At 36.8% G+C, this 23,623-nt stretch overlaps 1 protein-coding gene across 5 annotated transcripts; it reads right to left on the bottom strand.

The window, feature by feature from the left end:
* Nucleotides 1-5,849: 5,849 nt before the first annotated feature.
* LOC109206142 (WD repeat-containing protein 26-like) lies at nucleotides 5,850-21,635 on the bottom strand. Of its 5 annotated transcripts, XM_019368933.1 has the most exons (7): nucleotides 21,454-21,635; nucleotides 19,245-19,412; nucleotides 17,861-18,783; nucleotides 9,348-9,449; nucleotides 7,879-8,335; nucleotides 7,706-7,763; nucleotides 6,099-6,257 (listed from the first exon to the last, which is right to left on the bottom strand). In XM_019368933.1, exons 3-7 carry the CDS (start codon nucleotides 18,656-18,658, stop codon nucleotides 6,191-6,193), a joined length of 1,482 nt encoding a protein of 493 aa, XP_019224478.1. In that variant the 5' UTR covers nucleotides 18,659-18,783; nucleotides 19,245-19,412; nucleotides 21,454-21,635; the 3' UTR covers nucleotides 6,099-6,190. The 5 variants fall into 5 exon arrangements, with proteins under 5 accessions (XP_019224477.1, XP_019224474.1, XP_019224475.1 ...); XM_019368932.1 differs by having other exon boundaries at nucleotides 5,850-6,257; nucleotides 7,706-8,335; nucleotides 9,348-9,410; nucleotides 21,454-21,634; XM_019368929.1 differs by having other exon boundaries at nucleotides 5,850-6,257; nucleotides 7,706-8,335; nucleotides 21,454-21,633.
* Nucleotides 21,636-23,623: the final 1,988 nt, after the last annotated feature.

The following is a 23,623-nucleotide window of genomic DNA, read 5'->3' as shown; positions in this document are numbered from 1 at the left end:
AAACAAAAAATGCATAAGTTGCGGGGCCCTCATTAAATGATCAACTAAAAATATTTTAGAAATTCGGGACATGCCATTTAGCGAATTTTCATGGCTTCCCGCAAAGATAATAATACGCTAGTCACTTTAGGCGCGAATTTTAATAATATTACTTTCCTAAACTCGGGTGTGCATTTCATGCGACCCAAATCCAAATCCCAAAACGTCGAATAAGAGGTGTCGAGGATCCCGGTGCATTTCATGTGACGTGATCCAAAAATACGCTCTTAAACGGCGTTCACTTTCGTAAAAATAACTAAAGCGGTAAATAATCTTAAAAATTTCATTATAGGTTGGAATATGTATAACAATCAGATTTTAGCCAAATATAATAGTTTAAGCGACCGTGCTAGAACCACGGGATCCGAGGGTGCCTGACACCTTCCCTCGGGTCAACAGAATTCCTTATTCAGAATTTCTGGTTCGCAGACTCCAATTGGGAAGTCGAAATTTTCCTCGATTTGGGATTCAAGTTAAACCGGTGGCTTGGGACACCAAAAGCCAATCCTATCCCAAGTGGCGACTCTAAAAAATAAATAAATATTCCCATTTCAAATAATGTCACTTTAAATGGAAAAACTCCCTTGTACATTTATCCTTCGGGGTAGGTGTGTAAAAAAGGAGGTGTGACAATAATAAAACCCAACGCAAGTCGGGGTCGAATCCACAGGGAGTTTAAGATGGTGTTAAGGTAATCACTCAAGAAAAGAACTCCAAATAACTAAACTTAGCCTTCAAACAAAAGTGGATAACTGTTATCTAAATTAACCTCTAAGAGATTTAACTAACTAGTGAGAAAATAATGATAGAAATGTCTTTGATGTATTTATCAAATAAAGGGAAAGCCTAGGGTTGTAACCTTAACCTAGGTGTAAACCTAATGAGTAAATCTATGCTTACTTGGTAGATGGGGGATTGTTATGACTCTCGATACTCAAGTATCCATTCAATACCTTTCGGTTAAAGAGTGATTATGCCCAAATCGACTTTCCCAAGACCAAATGGGTAGCAATCAAAACGAATGATTATGAGTCCAAGTTGGATTATCCATTTCTCTAGTTCAAATCATTTAATCAAAACCTCAACTAGTTCAATTTCTTGTTAGCCAAGTTTTATAGACTAAGTTCCTCTTTCTCAAGTAAGAGCTAAGTAAAGGCATGAATCAATGTTTGCAACCATTAATTCTTGATATAAAGCATGAACAAGGCTAAATAACATTCACCCAATCAATAACAAGCACTATTATTAAATACCCATAAGTTTTACACACTTGGGTTGGATCACAACTCTAGATAAAATCTAGCTACTCATAATCATTGGCATGGAAAAACAAAAAAGAAGTAACTGAAGACATAAAACTAGAATTAAAGAGGAAAATTAATGGGTCTTCTCTAATTGTTGCTCTAATTTATCTAAAATAGCTAAATATAACCGCTAGCAGCTACTACAGTACAAAATTTGTCTTAAAAGGGTATTCACCGTCTATTTATAATGCTCTAAAATTCTCTGACAAAAATACCCTTCGGAGGGTTCTGAGGCCGCACAATTACATCCGCGGTCGCACTTTGGATGTTGCTCTTGCAGATGCTTTCAATTGAGCGCATAAGCTTCTATGGCCGCACTTCAGCTTTTGTGGCTGTAACAGCCCAGCCCACTAGTGATATTGTTCGCTCTGGGCCTAGGCCCTCATGGGTTTAAAACACGTCACTAGGGTCTAAGGCTTGTTAACTTATATATCCAACATCCCTCTTGTGTTTTGCCGATGTGGGACTCTGTCTAAAGTCTTAGGTGTTACATACACCCTCTCTTATGGACTCAGCATCCTCGCTGAGGTTTGCCCCACCGCATGGGATTCGTCTAGACTCAGCACTGAGGTTTGCCCCACCTAACCGGGATTTGCTTAAACTCAGTTGAACTCTGACCCACCATCGGCAAGGCTGACACAAGAGTGGCTCTAATACCATCTGTAATAGCCCAGCCCCCTAGTGATATTGTTCGCTCTGGGCCTAGGCCCTCATGGGTTTAAAATGCGTCACTAGTGTTTAAGGCTTGTTAACTTATATACCCAGCATCCCTCTTGTGTTTTGCTGATGTGGGACTCTTTCTAAAGTCTGGGGTGTTACAGTGGCTGCACAATTTTGCTACGAACCGTACTTTGAGGAGGCTTCAGACTTGTTCTATTGCATCTTCTCTGATCTCTCAGTTTCGACAATACGAACTTCAAGCGCGATCGGACTTTGGTGTGCGAACCGCGTTGCTGCCAAAATCCTCTGAAGCTTCAAATCTTCTTCTCGGTCGCATATCATTTTCTGCGGGTCGCATTTGCTTTTGCGGCCGGAGATGGAATTCTACGGACCGCACTATTCTTTGCAATTCTCCTCTTGACAGTTTGAGCTGGAACATCTCCTCTTTGAGTTAGATTTCTTCGTTGAGCTCACATTTTCCAGCACAACTGCAACTCACACATTTTCATTAGACTCGAAAACAGAAATTACTCCTGTCGGACTAAAAACTAAAGCAAGAAGGTACTAGTAAGTGGTTAAAACCCACACTTATCAATCAGCTTGAGGATATTTCCACCAAGTCCTTCACTGGTCCTCGTATTAGTTACATATGTAACAAGCTCACTAAATATGATCTTTATGCGCCATCTTGAGGGGGAGTCTTAGATAGTTAATATAATTGTAAATAAGTATAGTCTCACATGGAATGGGATTAGTATATGTATTGTGTATTGTTATAAATAGGGGTCCTGTATTAGGTAAACACATCAATAATAATGTATTCTTCTCGTGCTTTCTCACAGTATTATTTAAAGTAAATAATAATAGATTCACTTCATAGTTCTATTATATATTATATCCCATGAGATGATCACAAATATTTTTAAATATTTTTAAAGAAAGTCCTATATAAAGTCTTAAAAGTATATATAAAGATTATATATTTATATGTCTGTTTGGTTCGGGTTTTTTTTACTCAATACCAAACCAAACTAATCGAGTTTTCTAATAGATTTGGTTTGACGTTTTGGTTTGATGCAATTTTCCGATTCCGTTTGAACACCCCTAATTTGTGTGGCTGTAAAACTTTTGAAACTTGTGGTCTGAACATGCCATAATGTTTGTGTGGCTACAAATGCTTCTTATTAAAAAAATATTAAAAGGTGTCAATCTTTTTAAAACGGACTTGTAAGGAAATAGTATCAATCTTTTTGAAACGGGGGAGTACTTAACAATTGGACACTTGCTCGTTTTAAGCATAAAACAGAAAAGAGAATATTAAAGTCCACATGTCCCCTAATTAAAATGCTTAACTAGAAACAAAACAAAAACAAAAAAACTGAAAGGAATTACAAAAGGAAATTTTACCTCCTATAGCTAAGCTTTACATCCTATTTATTATAAATAAAAACTCTTTTAAAATATTATTTTCTATAGCTACCATTTAGTTTTTATAGCAAAATATGTATTTATGATCACTTCCTACTGTTAAGCCATTAAATACGCTGTCTAATATTTTTCTCTCTCATTCTTTCAGTTTATTCTCTCCCAAAATCACGCATAGTATCTTATTTCTCTCTCTCTCTCTCTCTCTCTCTCTCTCTCTCTCTCTCTCTCTCTCTCTCTCTCTCTCTCTCTCTCTCTCTCTCTCTCTCTCTCTCTCTCTCTCTCTCTCTCTCATTCTTTCTTATATAAACCAGAAAACTAGTTTCCTCCAACAGGCGATGAGCTTTTCCATGACTTCGATGGTTATCACTATTCTTCAGCCATGAAAACAGTGAGCTTTTCCATGATTTCCTGCAAATTTTCTTAACATCCTTTTCAAAATTGTTCTTTCCCAATTTCACAGGACGTGGATGCGTGACACCAAATTTTTTCCCTTCTGATTCATGATTTCTTACTTCTATCAAGAACTATGAAATTGTGCAAGTCGTAAATCATCAACACAGATTTTCACCACTCACCACTAAAGTTTTTGGGTTTTTGGCCGGTTAAAGCTTCTTCTTTTTCTCTTGAATAGTTTTTTTTTTAAAATATTCACCATTGTTAGGTTTTCTGCAGAATACCCGCTAAAGCACTCAATTTCGAAGGGCCATCTTTCGATTTGCAAATCACTCAAGAGGAACCTGTATTTGCAGGTTCATCAGCAACCATTGAATATGAAAGGAGAACAAAAATACGCAATGACCCTAATTGTAGATGTATTTATATGTATTCGAGTCCGCATACATTGATTTTTAGTTTCTACAGTGGTTTTCTCTTCTTGTATTTAGATGTATTTGTATGTATTCGATAAGGCATACACTATTTTTTATTTTGTACAGCGATTTTTTACTGTTGTATTTAGATGTATTTATATGTATTTGAGTTCTTACAACAACATTTTTAAATACATTGTTAATTCTATCATTTTGATGTTATTCATCAATTAGTTATGCATTCAATCTAATTGTATTCATCTGTATTTTAAACTTAACTGTATCCATCTGTATGTAAAACAACAATACAGTGAAATAAAGTAAAATACTCTCAATACAAATAGAAAATCAATGAATACAACCAATGAGATATACTCAATAAAGCAGTAATACCATGTACTAAGAATAAATAAAATATTATGAATACAAAAATAAACTTGAATACATTGAACATAACTGTTAGATAAAACAGAATACAATCACTAAGTTTATTATGAAATATGCAGGCAGTAGGTTACTATTACAGGTTGTATCCAGCATAAATACATGGTGTATTCATATACAGAAAATCGAATTTCAAAATATTTCTGTAAATACTTGTATCAATTCCGAGCAGAACCTCGAACAATGTCGGGAAAAAAAAAATCGAACAGTATCAGGAAAAAAAAGAGGGACTGAAACTCTGAAGAATGCTCTATTTTTTGGTATTTAGCGTCTGATAAATCTTCTCATTAATTGGATTGATAATGTTGAGTGTTATAATTGATTTAGGTGAGTTATTTTAGGAGTGTATCCCATTAAATTAGCAGCTTTCCGTTATTAAACAACTTGAGAGACCTATTATTACGTTGTATTCATAAATACATGGTATGAATACATGTGAATACAGTAGCTGACAGCTGGACTGCCCTATTTTTTAGCCGATTTTTGCTACTATATTCATGGATACAGTAGCTCGAATACATCGAATACATTACCATAACAACTGAAAGGTCGCTACGGAAAATAATTATGTATATGGTAGCTATAGGAAGTTAATAGCCATAAACAATAGTTATCTCCAAAAATTCCTCATTACAAAAAGGTAGTGGAACCGAGATGGAGAAAGCTTCAGAATGCTTGCAGACAATCTGAAGTGGATTTGGAGTTTTTCTATTAAAGCGAGAAGCTGATGGCTTTGAGCATGCAAAGCTAAGGTTATAACTGGAAACAAATTTTAATCCATCTTAAAACCAACATATTTCAAATTATACAAGTATGACCCCTTTTTTAATAAGATAAACCAAACATTCAACAAAAATTGCATATACACCAAAACAATACCGTGATTATTAAGCACATTATTACAATCTCAATATTTTAATCCCTGCACAACTTTACCCAGTAACTAAACAGCCTGTATAGATTATTTGAGGTAAAAGTACTTCGACTTTCTATTAGTACTTTTGGGAATCCCATAAAGATTATGACCTGGATCAGATCGCAACAGGAACGAAAGAGGCGCTAAAAGAGAACAGTTTAAAGATCGATCAGGATCTCCTCTTTATATGTTAGTATGTTACCTGTAAAACCTAGGATGCTTACCTGGTCACTTGAATAGCAACAATAATCACACAAAAGAAATCAATAAAAGAAACTAGAGTACATGATTTATTGCTGGACTGAATGTAAATTTCAAATTCCTGCTTGTCATAAATGTTAGCTTGACCTTGATGTAAAAGAATATACATAGAAAGCAGTGGTTAAGAAAAGGTATCTATCTAGTAACATTACATTGCACCAGTGTATGCCCCCGAGACTTCTAAGTTCCGCCATTGCAGTAATGCACGCCATTACTAACTGTGTCATAGTGTTTCATGTTTACTTGATTCAAGCCCCATATGCGAATAGTATGATCATCACTTGCAGATGCCAACATATGAGGATTTGCTGGGTTCCAGCTAACACAGTTTACTGTACCAGAATGCCCAGCCAATGTCTCAATGAGTTCTCCTGAGCTTCTATGCCATATATAAACCTGAAAATATAGCATCAGATCAAAACTCAACCGCTTTCACGGGTATAGATGCAAGAGTAAATCTCAATATGGCAAAGGCATCGCAGCACATTAAATAAACAGAAGTCAAAGCAAGGATAATTAAGGGGTCACATGTCCCTGTAATGCAGTAATGATGATGATGGAATGAAAGAGACCATGAAAGTTGGACTTGGATTTTAGAATCGATGCGGAATTAGGGGATGTAAATGAGCAATGAAACAGAACAAAATAAACAAATTTTCCAAGAAAGCCATTTCATACTAGAAATATTATCTCGCAAAACAAATTTGTGCTTTGTGTCCAATGACAGAAAGAAACAACAAAAGTACCATGTCTAATCTCTATTTGTAATTTCATACAACACTGTATTACACACAAAAGTTACATTCTAAGCACAACAATGCTCTATTTGTTCCAATTTACATGATACCCTTTTCATTTCAGGATATTTCACCAAATTTAATCCTATACAACTTCAAAGATTTCAGTCCTGTTAACTGCTCTTTAAATTTCAAAATTTGAAGCAATATTATTTTCTATTACTTCTCAACCATTATCCTGAGCCGAGAGTTTACCGGAAACAACCTTTCTGCCTTCCTATAGGTAGGCGTAAGGTCTACCTACACACTACCCTCTCCAAACCCCACTTGTGGGATTACACTGGGTTTGCTGTTGTTGTTGTACTTCTCAACCATTACAATAAAATTTTCTACTGCTACTAATATAATAAAATCAAATTAACAACTTAGAACTTTGTTTCCAAGCAACCACTATCATATGCAAAGGATGGAGCAATACTGTTTGTGCTAAACTTCACACTGAAGAACACGCCTAACAAGATCTTCTATTAGGTTTTCACAAAGATAGATCTCTTCTTTCCTTTTTTTTTTTTTGATGACAGCAAAATCCGTCTGGAGCCAACCCTGTGAGCCAACCGCAGCCCTCGAAACTCGGGAATGATGGGCCTGCCCCTCTACCCTTCTCCACTTAAATACCAAAGTTAATTCGCTTGACACAGGGCTTGAACCTGTGATCTAAGAAACAAGTCCCTCAAGCTTTGCCAATTGAGATAACCCCCGAGGGCAAAACAGATCTCTTCATTCTCAAACTGGCATTTTTCTATTGCTCTTATTCCTTATTGAACAATAAAAGGATCAAAGCACAACTTGGATCATTTTCATCTCGGGATCTTTAACCTTTTTCATAATGTGTGATTAGAATTAATGTAACCCTATTCCTAATAGATTCACCCTACAATAGCATACCTTTCTCGGGTATTACTGACAATTACGTTCTGATGTGCAAACAAGAATATTCTGCGCAGGAGGTAAGTCGTGGAACGAAAATTTATATTCATAATGACAACTTAGAAATGTCACAAGATTAATGGAGTTAGTGTTTTTCTTGATCAGCAAGAGAAGCAGTACCTGTGAGTCCTCACTTCCACTGGCAACGAATGCTTGATCCAGTCCGCCAAAGCAAGACCTTACAACAAAGCGTGAACGTTTATGCCCTTTATATTTGGATATGAGCTTTACAGTTCCCTCTATATTCCACAGATGAATTTCTTGATTCCAAAGACTAACCAATAAATACTTACTGTCCATAGACAATACAAATGAAGTTATTGTTTGATCCTCCTGAATTACTTTCTCTGCTTTTGATTCCCATCCAAATAGTAATATCATATTATCTTTGCAAACAGAGACTATATGCTGCCCGTCACTAGTTATGCCCAAGTCAGATATTCTAATAGTTCGATGGCCTTTCCAACACTCCAACTCTTTCCCTTCCAGATCCCACACGCTAATGCTCTTGTCCGTAACACCACATAATATCCTTTTGCCATCAGGTGCCCATCCACACGAGATCAGACCAAGACCATTTTTCTCATAAATATGTATACATTCACCTGATTCAACATCCCACCGTCTGACAACTTCCTCTATTCCACAAGTGAGAAGCTGATGGTCATCAGGACTCCATGAAATATAGGAGACAGGTTTCTGGTGACCAGAAAACTGGTGCTTCATGCAGAACAAACCATCCAATTTCACCTACAAAGAACAGAAAACTGAGAGCTGAAAAAGAACACTAATACTTTATGTTTAACACAATAGCATCCTAATAAGTTCCGATTACAAGTAACACCACCTACATCCCCAGACAGCTTTTTATTCTCATATCCCCTGTGTTTCCTCCCTGACCCCAAAAACAGCTCCCGGAAGAACAAAAAATCAGTTCTTTCAAACTTCACCAAACATGGAACAAAACATGCAGGAGAATGAACCTTGCACATCATACAAGTCAAAAACTAACTCCATTTTATACAGACAAGCACCAACAAGAATGCATGAAATCATATGCTGAGTATTGTGCCACATGACAAACCAAAAGAGCCGATACAAGTACCAACTCTTTTTATGAGTACATATCTTAGTGCTGATTTCCACATACAAAGCTTGATACCTTTAAGCAGCAAAAGTATTACAGCGTCACTAGAAATAAGATTTTATAGATGTGTATAAATACGGAAATAGATAAACACCGAAAACTAATGACAATCAAGCTGCACTAACATTACTTGAAATCCTATGTTATGTTTCAACAAAGAACAAAACACAATGAAAAATAATCTGTCCCTTTACCAGAAAAATTATTAATCCAGGATATACTTTTAGTTTCCTCTATTCAAATGACCAATTACTAGACACCCTTACAAGATCTGCGAGAGTCTATGACTTATGAATAATCAAGCATGATTTCTTTTAGTAGACTATTTCTCAAGATTAGGAGTCTCATAACTGTGAAATAGATCTCACGAAGAACTTATTCACACTAGTGAAGAAGATTGTGCCTGTAATTATGTATGTTTCCATATTTAGTGTATTTCCGAACTGTGTTTTATCCCTATAGCTTGAGGAAATAACAACAAACCCAATGAATTCCCACAAGTGGGGTCTAGGGAGGGTGAGATGTACGCAGCTTGAGGAAATAATCAAGTTAAAATATTTCCCAAAACTTCAACTGCTCTTCTTTTTCACCACCCTCAAGTGGACTTAAACTCACCTCCCATATAATCACTGAACAATCAGCAGCTGACGAGGCCAAGTATTTTCCATCATGGGAGAACTGCAAGAACCATACTTCATCACTGTGATTTCGTAATATCTGGTGCATCAGAATCAATGGAAAAAAAATTACACATCCAAGTGCTAACAAAAAATTATATCTGCAGAAATTAAACTCGAGTTAATCCACATATCAGTGAAGTTTAAATAAATCATACCATGGAAACGAAGAAATGTTCCTTTTTTTTTATAATAGAGAACAAAGAAAATTGGTTATCGGTAAAGCAGATATTGATGCACATAGATAGTAAATGGGAGCTAAGGAAAAGTCAATGAAATTCAACGTTAACGAAAACATAAAATTTTCTTGACTTTGTATCCACCTCCTCCTTTCTTCTAGCATTTCAATTACCGTGCAGTTAGTCAAAATTGCTGGTTCTGTATCCCTACATAAAAGGGGGACTGTGTAGTATAGAAAGAACGAACAAACCAAAAAATGTTGAATGAGGAAAGCGGAACTCTCATTAACACTTCCAAAAACTATTATATCAAGAAGGGCAAAAGACCCAACCACAGAAACATCGTCATACGGCCATGCCGTACAATTATTTGACATGGGAACCTTCTTTATATCTTTAACTATGTGAATTAGTTGAAAGAAATATCGACAAACTATTACCTCCTTGAAGATCAGATCTTGAAATTAAGATTCTCAAGACCAAAACTCTAGTCTAGGTCTTTTTGGGAATTAACGGTCCCATACCACAAACTAAGGAGAAAATTTCACATTTCTATGTAAAGGATAAAAACATGAAGGTCGCATTTCAAAATCTTTATCCGTTTATGTCGTTAGACTTCATTCAAGCGGAAGAGTGGGTGACAAGAAAGAGAGACAGAAAGTAAGTCAAGAAAAAAAGAAAAAAATAAGAGAAGTAGACATAGAACAACTACATAAAACATCTAACACACAGTCATGTCCATGACAGTCACTATTCGGATACTAGAGAGAGAGTTGCTTAGCAAATTCAATAAAGCATAACTCTATAATTTTTTTAGTTAGAGAGCATGTTTCAAGTATGTCTGCATCATTTTCAAGGATGCCAAGTGCCAAGTAGAAATGTTTGGTAATACAGTTAAAGGACATATGAAATTTGAACTCCAAAAGGAGGATGCTAGTTGAGCAAAAGAAGATGAATAATAAAAAGCGTAAATACGAAACAAAGCAGAGGACACAAAAAGAAGAGAGTTTTATTGTTAATAGAAAAAAGTGGGAATCAACTCCTATTTGATGTTTATTCTGTAGATAATGTACAGATATTTTCCAGTTATCCAAATAGAACTTATGCTTGCACATTTACCTTTTGACACAATCATCAATCTCTTCTATCAATCAAAGTTAAGTTAATTAGATGTATAAGCTAACTTCCATTGTTAAAGTAGGAATATTCTTTTATACGGTATACAGAACTAGCTTTATATCAAAGAGCTCCTCCTAAAGAACATTATCCAATCACATTTGCATGTTGTCATGTCACGTGTACTAGGGAAAGAATTATTAAAATATCAGATAATGCGCGACAAATCAAGGTTACAATGACCATCTGCAGTACCAAAGAGCAAACCAATTGTGCACCATGTTACACAATCTTCATCTTTTGCGTGCTGACTTCTTGATTGGACCTCATTATGTAACTATGTCCAGTACCAAATAGCAAAACAGTGATCATCCTTGTTTACTGCGTGTGCAGCTCAACCTTGTAATTAATTTGCTGAAGTAACACATGCTTCATCTCTTGGCCCATTGAATCTTAACCACAATGTCGTAAACCACATCTCCAGTAGCATTATTTTTGTCGTCCTTAATTCTTCTCTTTCTTGTGTCATCCTAACTAATGGATCAAATATTGTAGCTAAAAGGAATAGGAGAAGCTCATCATCTTCCTCCCTTTACCTCCACTCATGTTGCAAGCCAATATGTTTAGTATCCATTAGTAAATCAACCAAATATCCAATTAGTTCTATGAATTGGCTGAATATGGTCTTGTGCAAAACTGAAGTATGGACAAATAGTTGGAATAGGAGACAAAGTCCAGAACTTGTCTTAGCTATACAACAACAACAACAACAACAACAAACCCAGTGTAATCCCACAAGTGGGGTTTGGGAGGATAGTGAGTATGTAGCCTTACCATACCCTGTACAGGTAGAGATGCTATTTCCGATAGACCCTCGGCTCTAAGTAAGCATGCAAAATCACAACAGTATAGAGAAGAAAGCAGTATTGTAAATGTCGGGGAAGCAGTAACAACAACAAGATAGTAGAACAACCAAAACACCATGTAGTAATAGAATACTAAGAATAAGAAACAACTAGAATAACGCTACTACTACTGGAATGAAAGGAAAGACGCTCAACTGCCTTCTAGCCTTCTACCCTAATCCTCGATGTGTCATGTCTTGTCTAATCACCCCTCCGTAATACTTTTTTGACATACCTCTACCTCTTCTCAGACCCATCATTGTCATCTCTCTCAGACCTCTTCACTGTGGCATCTGGACTTCTCCTTTTCACATGCCCGAACCATCTCAACCTCGCTTCCCGCATCTTGTCCACGACGGAAGTCACACCTACCTTATCCCGAATATCTTCATTCCTGACCGTGTCTCTCCTGGTATGCCCACACATCCATCTCAACATCCTCATCTACGCTACTTTCATCTTTTGAACATGAGAGTTCTTGACTGGCCAATACTCTACCTCATACAACATAGAACTTATCTTAACTATCTAGATCAAAAACACTTATCCCTGCCACTTGGGACATTCAAGTATCTCCACAAATTACAGACTCTTTTTGAATTGTCTTGTTTTGAATGTAAGCTGTGACAACTTGGGAAACAAAGTCATGCGTCTTTCAAAAAACCCAAGGCAATAATAGGGCATATATATACTTAAAATTGTTCGCTCAAACATATGGAGTCCAGGTCGTGTTAGTTCAAATTTAGACGTCAGTTACTATTTTGATGGCTATTCTCGTTGCACTTGGTTATTACTAATTAAATTAGATCTGAGTTATTTTTTATCTTTCAACATCTTATGCTGAAATCCACGTTCAGTTTGGTGTAACTATCAAGAAATTAATCATAAGCGAGAATATATTGAACATCTTTCTCCATTTCGTGTTTTCCCAATGAATTAGTCATCCATCACATTGTGCTCGTATAAGTTGCAAGAGAAACACCTAGTCACTTAATTGAAACAGCTGACACATTACATATACATCACCATGTTATCATTCGCCAAAATGTGAAGTCATTCTCACTGCTTATTATTAATCAAATGCCTTCTTTTTATTTTGCCGCAAGTGCGCTCAATCGAATTATTTACCGAGATCAAAAACAATTTCCTTGTTCGAAATTCAACATCAATAAAGATAGCTTAAGCAAAAATCTATCAAATGTATTTTTGGGGGACTCTCATCTTCGAAAAAGTTCTATTTTAGTACATACCAATAGCTAACTTCATGAGAAATGACATTTTTAGAGATTTCTCCATATTTCTCTTCAAGTGCACTTGCTCAAACTGTCATATCCACCTATCTTCCTACTCCTACTACTCTTGTTGGTAAGACTCCTCTTCTTTGTGTTTACTCAAGACGACATCCTTCAAATCCCACCTGCTAACAGAGTTCTTGCTTCTTCTCATGTTACTGGTCCGAAGATCTCTACAGATGCATCGTGTACTAATGAAACTACTGTTCCTATCACCTTCCAATAGGTACTCGATCTATTGGAAAATCCTAATACTTCTTATGATTTAGAGTTCCCACTTTTTAGACACATCCTAACTTGCATGGCCACTCCTTGCTGGTTGAATGCATCTTTTTTTTTTCTGAAGGTAAATAATTTTATTGATGTTGGGATAAAACCCCCGTACATAAGCAGTATATCATGAAGTAGAGAACTTACACCAAATCATGGTTCTCCACAAAAATCACCTAATCATGAATACAAGTAGGGACCTCGTGGGCGGTGGGTGCACCAAAAGAACTAAAAGCATGAGGCAGTCCCTTAAGTTTACAATATCATTCTCAGCCCTTCAAACACTCAAATACTCCTACTTCCCGAATCACTCAAACAATAGCTAAAGCGACATTAGCCATCCCATGTCCTAGATCCTCTTTTTCTTTTCCAGAAAGCCCAACTATGCAATGCTTTTTTACGGTGCTTGGCATTATCCACTGTACTCCGAACCAATTCACGACAGTCCACCACAAAGATGTTGTGTTGCCACATGACAACGCAAGAGGAGATTATTTCAATCTTATCCTGCACACTTCCACATAAACTACCAACTAACATGCGTAATCCATCTCTTCCACAAATTATTTGGTTGTCAGGATGACTTCTCTAGTCACTAGCCATGCAAAACATACTTTTAGGCGCCTTCGGTATCCATATCAACAATGTGGACAAATACTTCCTCAACAACAATTCCTGCTAGGAAGCTTTAACTGAGAACATCACATCTCTCCTTGTGCCCCATCTCCATGAATCCTACAATAAGTGTGAGACCCTCTGCTTATAAAGTAGTTCCCCTAGCTTTGGAGCCTATCATGCAAGTTTCGTCTAAAACTTAGATCACATACAACTCTCTTTTGTACTCATCGGACCTGTTACACTGTCATCTTTGTCTAACTCAATGTTAGGGAATAGATGCCTCAACATATTCTCTCCACAGTACCTGTGGTCCCAAAAGCTTATCTTGCTACCATCACATATCCGGAAGGTTACTTGGTCATCAGAGTCTTCTCACCATTTCATGATGTTTCTCTATGAAACGAGCAGAAGTATGATGTTCCTTCTCATCCACCCATCCCCTATTATGCCGTGCTGTTCTTCTATCAGCCCCTCCATAATGATAGTTCCTCCAAACCAAATCTCCAAAATATTTCCGAGTTCTTTCACTTTAAGTTTTCCCTGTTTTCTTGTGTCTCGGCATTCTTTCAACTCACAAAAAAACCTCATCGACCTATCTGCGGTATTCCATAAAAACCCCATCTGGAGTCTCTAAAGTTTTTCAATCACGCTCACTGCCGCCTACATTAGTGACATACAATGCACAAGGATGTTTGCAAGTATAGTCTTAACCAGTACTCCCTTCCCCTTTTGACAAGTACCTCTTTTGTCACCTGCAAGTCGCCTCCAACTCTTTCAACCACCTGGTTCCACCGTGAGATCCTTGTTCAACGCACAACAGCAAACTAGGTTAAGTGGTTGGTAAAGCTCCTACATTACAATAAAAAATTCTACAAAGATGTCAATGTTATCTACCTTGCCTATCAATATAATCTCGCATTTCCCAAGGTTAATTTCTAATTCTAAACAACCTAGACTAGGGGTGTTCATGGTTCGGTTTGGTTCGGTTTTTCCCTGAAAAGAAACCAAACCAAGTAGGTCGATTTTTCAAATATTAGAACCAAACCAAACCAATTAAGTCGGTTTTTTCTCGATTCGATTTATGTCGGGTTTTGTCGGTTTTTCGGTTTTTTCGGTTATTTGTCGGTTTTTTCTTAAATATAAGACATACACTACCAAACACATATTCCAGCAATCACATTTTCAACGTAACACTATCAAATCAATTGCCCTTTGAGAAATCTATTATTTACCAAGATATATTGATGATAATTGAATCAAATAGTAATGAATAATTTAAGGACTCAATTAAAAATATATCATTTTTAACACGAAATGGAATCATACACTTAACAAAAGAAAACTACCAATCAAACTAGAATTTAAAGGTAAAGAACTATACTTAATGTGCAAACTATTAACATTTACCATCAAATTTTTTAAACTTTGTACAAAAATATACATATATATAGGTGTAATAATAAATTTGAAATAGCTACTCCTATATGCGGTTTGGTTCGGTTTTTTTTCGATTTTTTTCTGATTAAAACCAAAACCAAACCAAATTTGATCGGTTTTTAAAATTCAAAACCAAAACCAAATCAAACCAAAAATTATCGATTTTTTTGGTCGGTTTGGTTTGGTTTTCGGTTTGGTTCGGTTTTTCGGGTTTTTATGAACACCCCTAACCTAGACTAAAGTATCATCTGCAAATAATAAGTGTGACCCTACCATTGCTTAGTTGCTCAATCAATGCAATAAAGCCGCTCATGATCCTTTTGCCACACCTCTGTCCATTATATTATTTCGTGCTTTTATCACCAAATTAACTAACATTTGAGATCGTGGATCACTGCCTCGCGAAAATATCGCATGGATTTCCATTCACCATGATAGAGGACTTGATCAAAGCAATACAAAAAATGGTCCACCTCTTCTATTTTTGTCCAAATCCCATCTTTACCATGAAGAAATCCAAGAACTCCCAATTCACATGATCATATGCTTCTCAAGATTCAACTTGCACGAATTTCCCAGTTCTCCTTCTTCCTGGGCCACATCTACAATTTGTCTTCCTTCCACTAACACATATTGAGAAGTAGAAACTATCTCGCAGAAAACCTTCTTTAGTCTATTGGAAAGCACTTAGCAATTACCTTATAGATGCTTCAAACAAGACTAAAAAGCCTAGTCTTTTAGCACTCCTTACCTCCTATTATTTTGGAGTTACAGCAATAAAGCATGCATTGAGGCTTCTCTCAAACCGTCTGTTTTTTGGTATGCAGTCCTCCAACACCTCCCCTTTAATTGTGCTCCATCATTGTTGGAAGAAAGCAAGTGTAACATTATCGAACCTAGGGATTTGTCTACCGCACATTTGTCCACCGCCTCACTCCTGAACAACGATAGCGGTAGAATTTTTATGTTGTGCTTACTAACACAACTTCCTCCTCAAACAAAAGATCTCCCTATCTGATAATCCTTTCTCTTACTGCTTCCCTTCAAAAATCTCCATCACTTCAATTCATCTCGTGTGTGCCGAGGCCGAACTCACCAGCCCTATTGCTTTTCTTATGTCACGTAATCCTTTTATTCTCCACTTCTACCAAAAATTTGAGCCTTGGAAGTGTCTTATCACGACTTGAATCAAAATAGCTCGGCCCCATCTTCAAGTTCACTTCGGGCTCTTCCTCTTTCAATTGCAACAAGCCCCACACTCGCCTGATGTTCAGAATATTCTTGGCCATATCTATCTCTCCATCTTTTCGGCCTATCTTCTCCTTGTAAAGTTTTTAGACTTGCCAAGTTTGCCCCTCCCATCAATCTCACATGGTTTGAATTTTGAATTATATCTGCCTTTGCCATGTGCTCTTCTACACATTTCTAAGTATCCAACAAATCTATGTGCTTAAAATGACATCAGCCAAGCATTTCCTTATGGCAAAATATATGCATGGCAGCGACCAACATTTTCCTTCTCTATTGGTGCCTCAAAGACTTAAAAAATCCTGCAACTCAATGGAAAATAAGACGAGGCTTAAGGCAAACCCAAGGAAAAAAGATTGATGCACCAATTGCTTTTACTCATCAACATTAACCTTTTCCATCAGTATCCAAAACTAGGCAATACTAACAGAAGTATCAAACAGAAAGAAAAATTGCCAAATTGGAAGCAATAATGGAAGATCTACTGAAGTGCTCAGCCACAAAGCTACTTGAATCAGATTTGACCAATTTTGGATCATCAAGCCACTAAGCCAGCTGTAAGATGAAGTTGATCTTGCAGGTATCTGAGGGTGCACAATTATCCCAACATTGATTCCTTTCTGTTATCTTGACTCAGGTTATGATTGTAGTACGAGCAATACCAGCTACACCAGAACTAGACAATACGACAACTGGATAAGACCACATCCCAGCAACTTGCTAACAACTTGCTAAAACTCTAGCTCCAAACCAACTAAAAAAATTATAAACCATTCCACTATAAAGATCTTTAACAATATAATTGCACAACCCAACGTTAATACAATTGACTAGGTACACCGTAAACACTAAAGAGCTATGCATATTGTAACTATATCCACCCTTATAAAACTCGGATTTCCAGATAGCAGATTAGTCTATATACTCCTTAGCCATGCTACAATTGAATACTCTTACGTTTAAATAAATAAATGCTAGCTTCCCAGTCTTACAGTAAAAGCTCTAAGACGCTTCATATAAAGTTTCAAGGCACCTTTTGACAAGACGTGACTTTAACATACAGAGCATATTAAAGAATTGTCTTTAGTAAAACACAAGCATCAACTCAATCAGCGGTTTGACGCTTTCCACTGTCAGGGTGAGTTTTACATTACTCAAACAGTTATAGAATAAATGAAGTGAAAAATCCTTTAAATTAACATTATTTGGAATATAAAGTATGAACTTGATAAACACTTCCTATCGTGAACATTTATCATCAGTATATGTAAACCAAAACACAGATGGATCTAAGTTATAGGTGCATTAAGCATTTCTAAGAACAAATACTGGAATGGTAAAGCTTGAACAGGTTAAGAAAGTATCAAGATTGAAATGCAATCTAACCTGCAAAGTTTGAGATGGAATTTGATCCCTTCCGCACTGATGATCAGTGAGCAAAGACATCTCACCTACCAAAGAGTTGTGAAACCTACAAGCATCTAGTTGCAAGTCAAGAGCCTGTTCAACAAGATGTATCAATCTTTGTTCAGGAATTATGACTGTTGGAGGAAGCAATTTTTGCAATTCCTCTAGTAGCTTTCTCCGTGACTTTGCTATCACAACAACTTGACCTGACGCCACAGTACGAACCTGCTGCGAAGGTGATAAAATGCACAAAGAAAGCTCACGGACTCTATCAGTGTTTATGCAAAGAGGTCCAATCTCAGTCCTCAACGTCTTCAAAGCATCCATGACTTTTTTTTCATCCACCAGTTCAAAAAACTTCTGTTCTAATATCAGAAATGATGCCAATTGAACAACCTTTTCATCCAGTAGACCGAATTTATGTAATGTGGCTACACTTTCATCCCATTTACCCTCAAGGATTTGCTGCATAAATAACTTTACCACAGCAGATTGCAAAGGTATCCCAGACTCTTCTTCTAGATGTGCCCCAGTTTTGTTATAACCAAGAGAATATAATGCCTCAGCTAAAATTCGCACAAATTCAACTTTCTTGACGACCCCTTTTCTACCAACAACCTCATCGTCCCCTTGACAAACCACGGGGCGAGCCATCAAGTCATTCAATGAGCAACTTGCAGGATCTCTAGGAAATGTGCTGTTTGAAAGATCTCCTGGTTTCCCAGAGGATACTTTCACACGTTTGGATGGTGGTTCAGCATCCTCTGCACCTCCCATAAATATATACCTCAGCCCATATATATATATATATATATATATATATATATATATATATAACAGGGGGGAAACAGAGCTTCAAGTTGAAATCGAATATAAGTCCTTCAACAATGAAAACTAACGCCCTACATAGCACCACAAAGGGAAACAACTTCAAAAATTAAAGTTCAAAAATTAAAACAAAACAGCTAAAATAGAAAGAAGAACCAAGGCAGAGGATTCAATGCCTAAAAAGTTCAAAGGTAAGAAAAATGATAGTGGAGGGACATAGGTGGATGATAAAACGTATGATTAACAAGTACATAAATTAGTACCTATGTTACATAATTTTCTTCAATCTATTAGTATATACTAGTTACTTGGGATAGATTATCAATATAATTATATGTGCTGCCAATCCAGTCAGAATATTAATATTTCCTCCTTCATATCTTCTTAGCATGGATAATCAACACCCAAAGGTAATGGTAAATATTAATGCACAATTCCCTCCAATATGCTAAGCTCTTGATGCTGAAAATCTAACAAAAGCAAGCAACCAAAGTACATTAGCCACTATCAACTTGCTAGCTCCAGCTATAATTACCTGCCACTTAGAAGAGTGTGACCCACCTATGCAAATGGCTTGAGGCTATAAATACCAATGGTGAAGCTGGAGTTATCAACACAATCTCACTCTGTTAGAGGATAAATCCTTGCAAGAGTTGACTATAAAAACAATCAGTCTCCTGTACTATATAACTCACGTGATACCCTACTTCCAATACAAAATTTAGCAACCGTTAGAAATAGGTTGGAGCAACAAAAGTTCTTCTTTAAGCAAACATATGACCATGACTGTGATAAGCCGTTAGCCCCTTAAGCCTAGTAAACATTATTCATACTCTTTTAATTCCATTTGCATCACCACACCTCAGTTTCCATACTAGTTGGAGTCACCTATATGAATCCTCTATATCTAATTTTACGCCCACCCAGTTCCAACACAAATAATTTGTTTTTTGGGGAAAAAACATAAGTAGCCAGCCAATTAGTCATATAATTGCTGCTAGCCCTAAAAAGTGATTTACAGTCTAAGTTGCTCGGACTCGGGTGCGAGTGGGGCGCGGATTTAGAAGTCGGATCCTTCAAGATGTAAATTCTAAGATTCGGGGATACGGATCCTCGTACGGATACGGGTGCAGGGATCCGACTAAAATAATTTACAAAAATAAAAATATAAAAATATCTCTAAATATGAGAAATTTTATGGAATACTTACGCATAGCTTGTAAAGTGTGAATTTTTTTTTCTCAAGTTGTAGATAAGTAAAGGATTGATTTCTTAGATAAGGTATGCTATTTTCTTCAAATTTACCCTAGTTTTGATTCTGATTTCGGGAATCAAATTGTATCTCATCTCGTATTTTTCCTTCCGTCGTGGTCAAAGTACCCAAAATTGTTTGACCAGATCCGGTGCGGATCCCGTACCCACACCCGTACAAGTGTCGTCTCGACACAGGTGCGGCACCTAAACTGTCGTGTCGGAGCAACTTAATATACAGTAAGTAACCCTAAATTAGTCTAGACATATCACTTAGGATCCTTGGATAGAAATCCGTCTAACAGAAAAGGGGGTGTAAAACTCGCTCATTATGATTAATCCATGGATACTATGGAGATCTTTTAGGTGACTCTAGCAAAATTAAACCCAAATAGACCAAAATCGTGAATCAAAACATTCTCTAAACGATTTCTATCCAATATTGAAAAAACTTTGGCGAGAAGCGGTATAAGGATTTGCAGATCAACCATGGAACTGTTAAAGTTGTGCTATGCTACAAGGGGGAGTAGTACGGTGAATACAAGTTTTGTATTCGCTATCCCACTCCACATTGTGTGGTACCATGACTGATCTGCAAATCCTTATGCCGCTTCTCGCCAAAATTTTTGAATTTTTGATAGATATTCGTTTAGAGAAAGCTTTGATCACACAATTTTGGTTTTTTGGGGCCTAATTTTTTTGGAGTCGCCCAAAAAATCTGCACGGTATCCACGGATTAATTGTTTGGTTATAGTGCTAGTATAAAATTTTAATACCACCTTAATACTTTGTTTGGTTAGCAAACCTAGTATAAGTTATCCGGGATTAAAATTAGTACCGGGATAACTTATACCTTGTAGGGGGTGGGGTAATTAGTGCCGGGATAACTTATACCTTCTTCTTAGAAATTATGCAATTGTCATTGTTAATACAACATACCAAACAGTGGATAAAAAACTTATCCCCGCATAAGCCGTTTTCAAACCAAACGACCCCTAAATCTCACATTTATCCCTACGCTGACCTACAAGTTCTAACTCTTGGTAGATTCTGTATTCATTGAGGGATTACATTTTGTCACAACAGTCCTAAAGTTCAAACTATGCATACAAAATATATAAGTTGTTAAGAGCGTAATCCTCTTAGTTAAAGACCAGATTACAATGATTACCCAAAACCCACAGGAGAAAGAAATAAATTTACATACAATCCTTAAATTAGCATCAAATAATCCAAAAACAGATAAAGATTCAAAATTCAGGTTCGGCAACCAACAAACAAAAGCCTCATTTCTGTAAAAAGTAAAAAAGGCAGGAAAAACAAAACTACAAATTACCACAAATAGAGTATCAAAAAAGAAGCCGGTGAATTAGATGGATAAACACAAAAGAAAGAAATAATAGTATTTTTTTCACTTCTTAGTGGGTAAGCATATGATGTAGAAAGTTAGGAATAGAAACAAATGAAGATAGCTAAAGAGAAGTATGATTAACTGTTGGGTGGTGAGGTCTGAGAAGCATGTGACATGTAGAGATTGGGCCTTTGTTAATGGCGGTTCGGTGGAGGGACAGATGTGAAGAGAAATGGTGGAGAAAGGGGAGAAAGGGGTCGGTTTGTATTTATGTTCTTTACGGGTGGCAAAAGGAAGTCATATTTTGCGTGTCGTAGGACACCTTGAAGGGAAAGATTAATCTTGAAGGGAAATAGTGAACGGCATTTGATAAGAGCTTGTTTGGATGGTTGTTATGCCTCGTTTCACAATGTGTCGTATAATATTATTATATTATATTATATTATATTATATTGTATTATTTTGATGTATACAATATTGGGATAGATCGTATTGATTTTTGTCGTTTCATGATGTCATGCACCAACAATATAAAGAATAAACTTGCAAAAGTATAAAGAAAAAGTAAGGTACGAGATAGAATTATTATATAAATAGGTAGGATAAAGGATAAAATAAGATTATTTAATAATAACAAAGGGCAAGATGAGAAAGAAAAAAGATAACGACGCGACCACGCCAAATCGATCGTTCCATAAAGTGGCACTTTACATCGTTACATAACGACGGATTTAACGATACGATACAATAAAATGTAAGTAACAATCAAAACAAATATCATATTTAAAGCAACAATACGATACAATACAGCAGGTAACATCCATCCAAAACTACATTTTATATTAGCTTCTCAAAATCTTCAGTTAACAGCGTAAAACTTTATTCGCATACCCAATAATCTCCACTCGAACTAAGTTTCATATGTTCGATTATTATTATTTTACGGATTAGTTTTGAGATCCACTATGTGCTACCCACATAATCGAGCATGTGCGTCCCCAAGCTACTTTTGGCATAGTAAAGGTAGTAATCAAGTCCGATGTCATCACTTTGCCATCTTCATACTCTTCTCGCTAAACCATGAGCTTTTGATACTAGTTGTTAAGCTAAGTCAGTCCATACTCTTAACATAGTGTGATATTATTCACTTTGGATCAAGCTCGCACAGTGTAACGATACGACCTGTCGTTTCGAGCTTTAACATTCCATTCAGCGGTTTGAGTAGCTTCACTTGATGCATTATGATTTGCGTATATGGTTGGGTTTGATTTCTGAAAGGTTTGGAGTTGATTTGGAAAAATAATTCTCTATTCGCAAGCATTAAGTTGAAGAGTTGACCAAGGTTTGACTTTTGAGTAAACAACCTCGGAATCAGGGTTTGATAGTCTCAATAGGTTCGTATGGTGATTTTGGACTTGGGCGTGTGTTTGTCGATTTGGATTCGGAGGTTCCTAGAATAGTTTAGCCATATTTTGTCGAAAGTTGCCAAGTAGAAGAATTAGAGAGTTCATAAGTTTGATCGGAGTTGACTTGTGTGTTATCGGGTTCTGATTGGTGTTCGGGGACTTAGGATATATTTATTCTATTGATTGGTACTTGTCTGCAAAGTTTGGTTGTGATCAGGTATGTTTAAGTGTGAATTGAAAAAGTTTGGCGAAGTTTGAATGTTTGAAATTTAAGAGAATGATTTGATCTTTGATTCTTAGTTTGAATGTCATTTATGGTGTTTCAAGCCACTGGATATGTTTGGTTTACGTATATGGACTTGTTGGCATGTTTGTAAGGGGTCCCGAGGGGCTTGGGTGAGTTTCGAAGTGGTTTCGAATCATTTTGAACCACTTTGAGGTTGCTGATTTTCTGGTGTTCAGGCATGCATCACAATCGCGATAGGTTTCACGCGATCGCGGAGCATGATTTGAGCTAGTTGGTTTTTGGTCTTCGCATTCGTGGTCTTGGTGTCACAGTCATGTATGGTGGAGGAGTTGGTATGCATGTTCGTATGTAGTGGTCTACGTTCGCATAAAGGATAAGGCTGACTGGGATCGTTGTTCGCTTTCACGAGGTGCATAGCGCATTCGCGATGGAGGCAGAGCTGGAGAGCTTTGCGTTCGCGTAGAGGAGGCCGCGATTGTGGAGGTTTATTTTTGGGCAGCGGTATTTTGTGCTTCGCGGTCGCAAAGATTTGGACCGCGATCGCGAAGAGTTTACCTAGAGCAGACCTTTAAGTGTTATATTTCGGGACTGTCACGACCCAAGTTCTCCCTCCGTGAACCGTTGTGACGGCACCTAGTCTCTACGACTAGGTAAGCCTA

The sequence above is a fragment of the Nicotiana attenuata genome, unplaced genomic scaffold (genome assembly GCF_001879085.1).
Source record: "Nicotiana attenuata strain UT unplaced genomic scaffold, NIATTr2, whole genome shotgun sequence".
Lineage (NCBI taxonomy): Eukaryota > Viridiplantae > Streptophyta > Magnoliopsida > Solanales > Solanaceae > Nicotiana > Nicotiana attenuata.
This window is presented reverse-complemented; position numbering and strand designations above follow the sequence as displayed.

Bases quoted from the DNA above. Each gene is read 5' to 3' on its own strand.
- LOC109206142 (XM_019368929.1), bottom strand. From the start codon at position 18,658: ATGGGAGGTGCAGAGGATGCTGAACCACCATCCAAACGTGTGAAAGTA. The intron at 9,450-17,860 runs GTTAGATTGCAT...CTGATGCACCAG, and splicing joins TTCCATCTCAAACTTTGCAG to ATATTACGAAATCACAGTGA. The intron at 6,258-7,705 runs GTACTGCTTCTC...CTATATTTTCAG, and splicing joins GTGGAAGTGAGGACTCACAG to GTTTATATATGGCATAGAAG.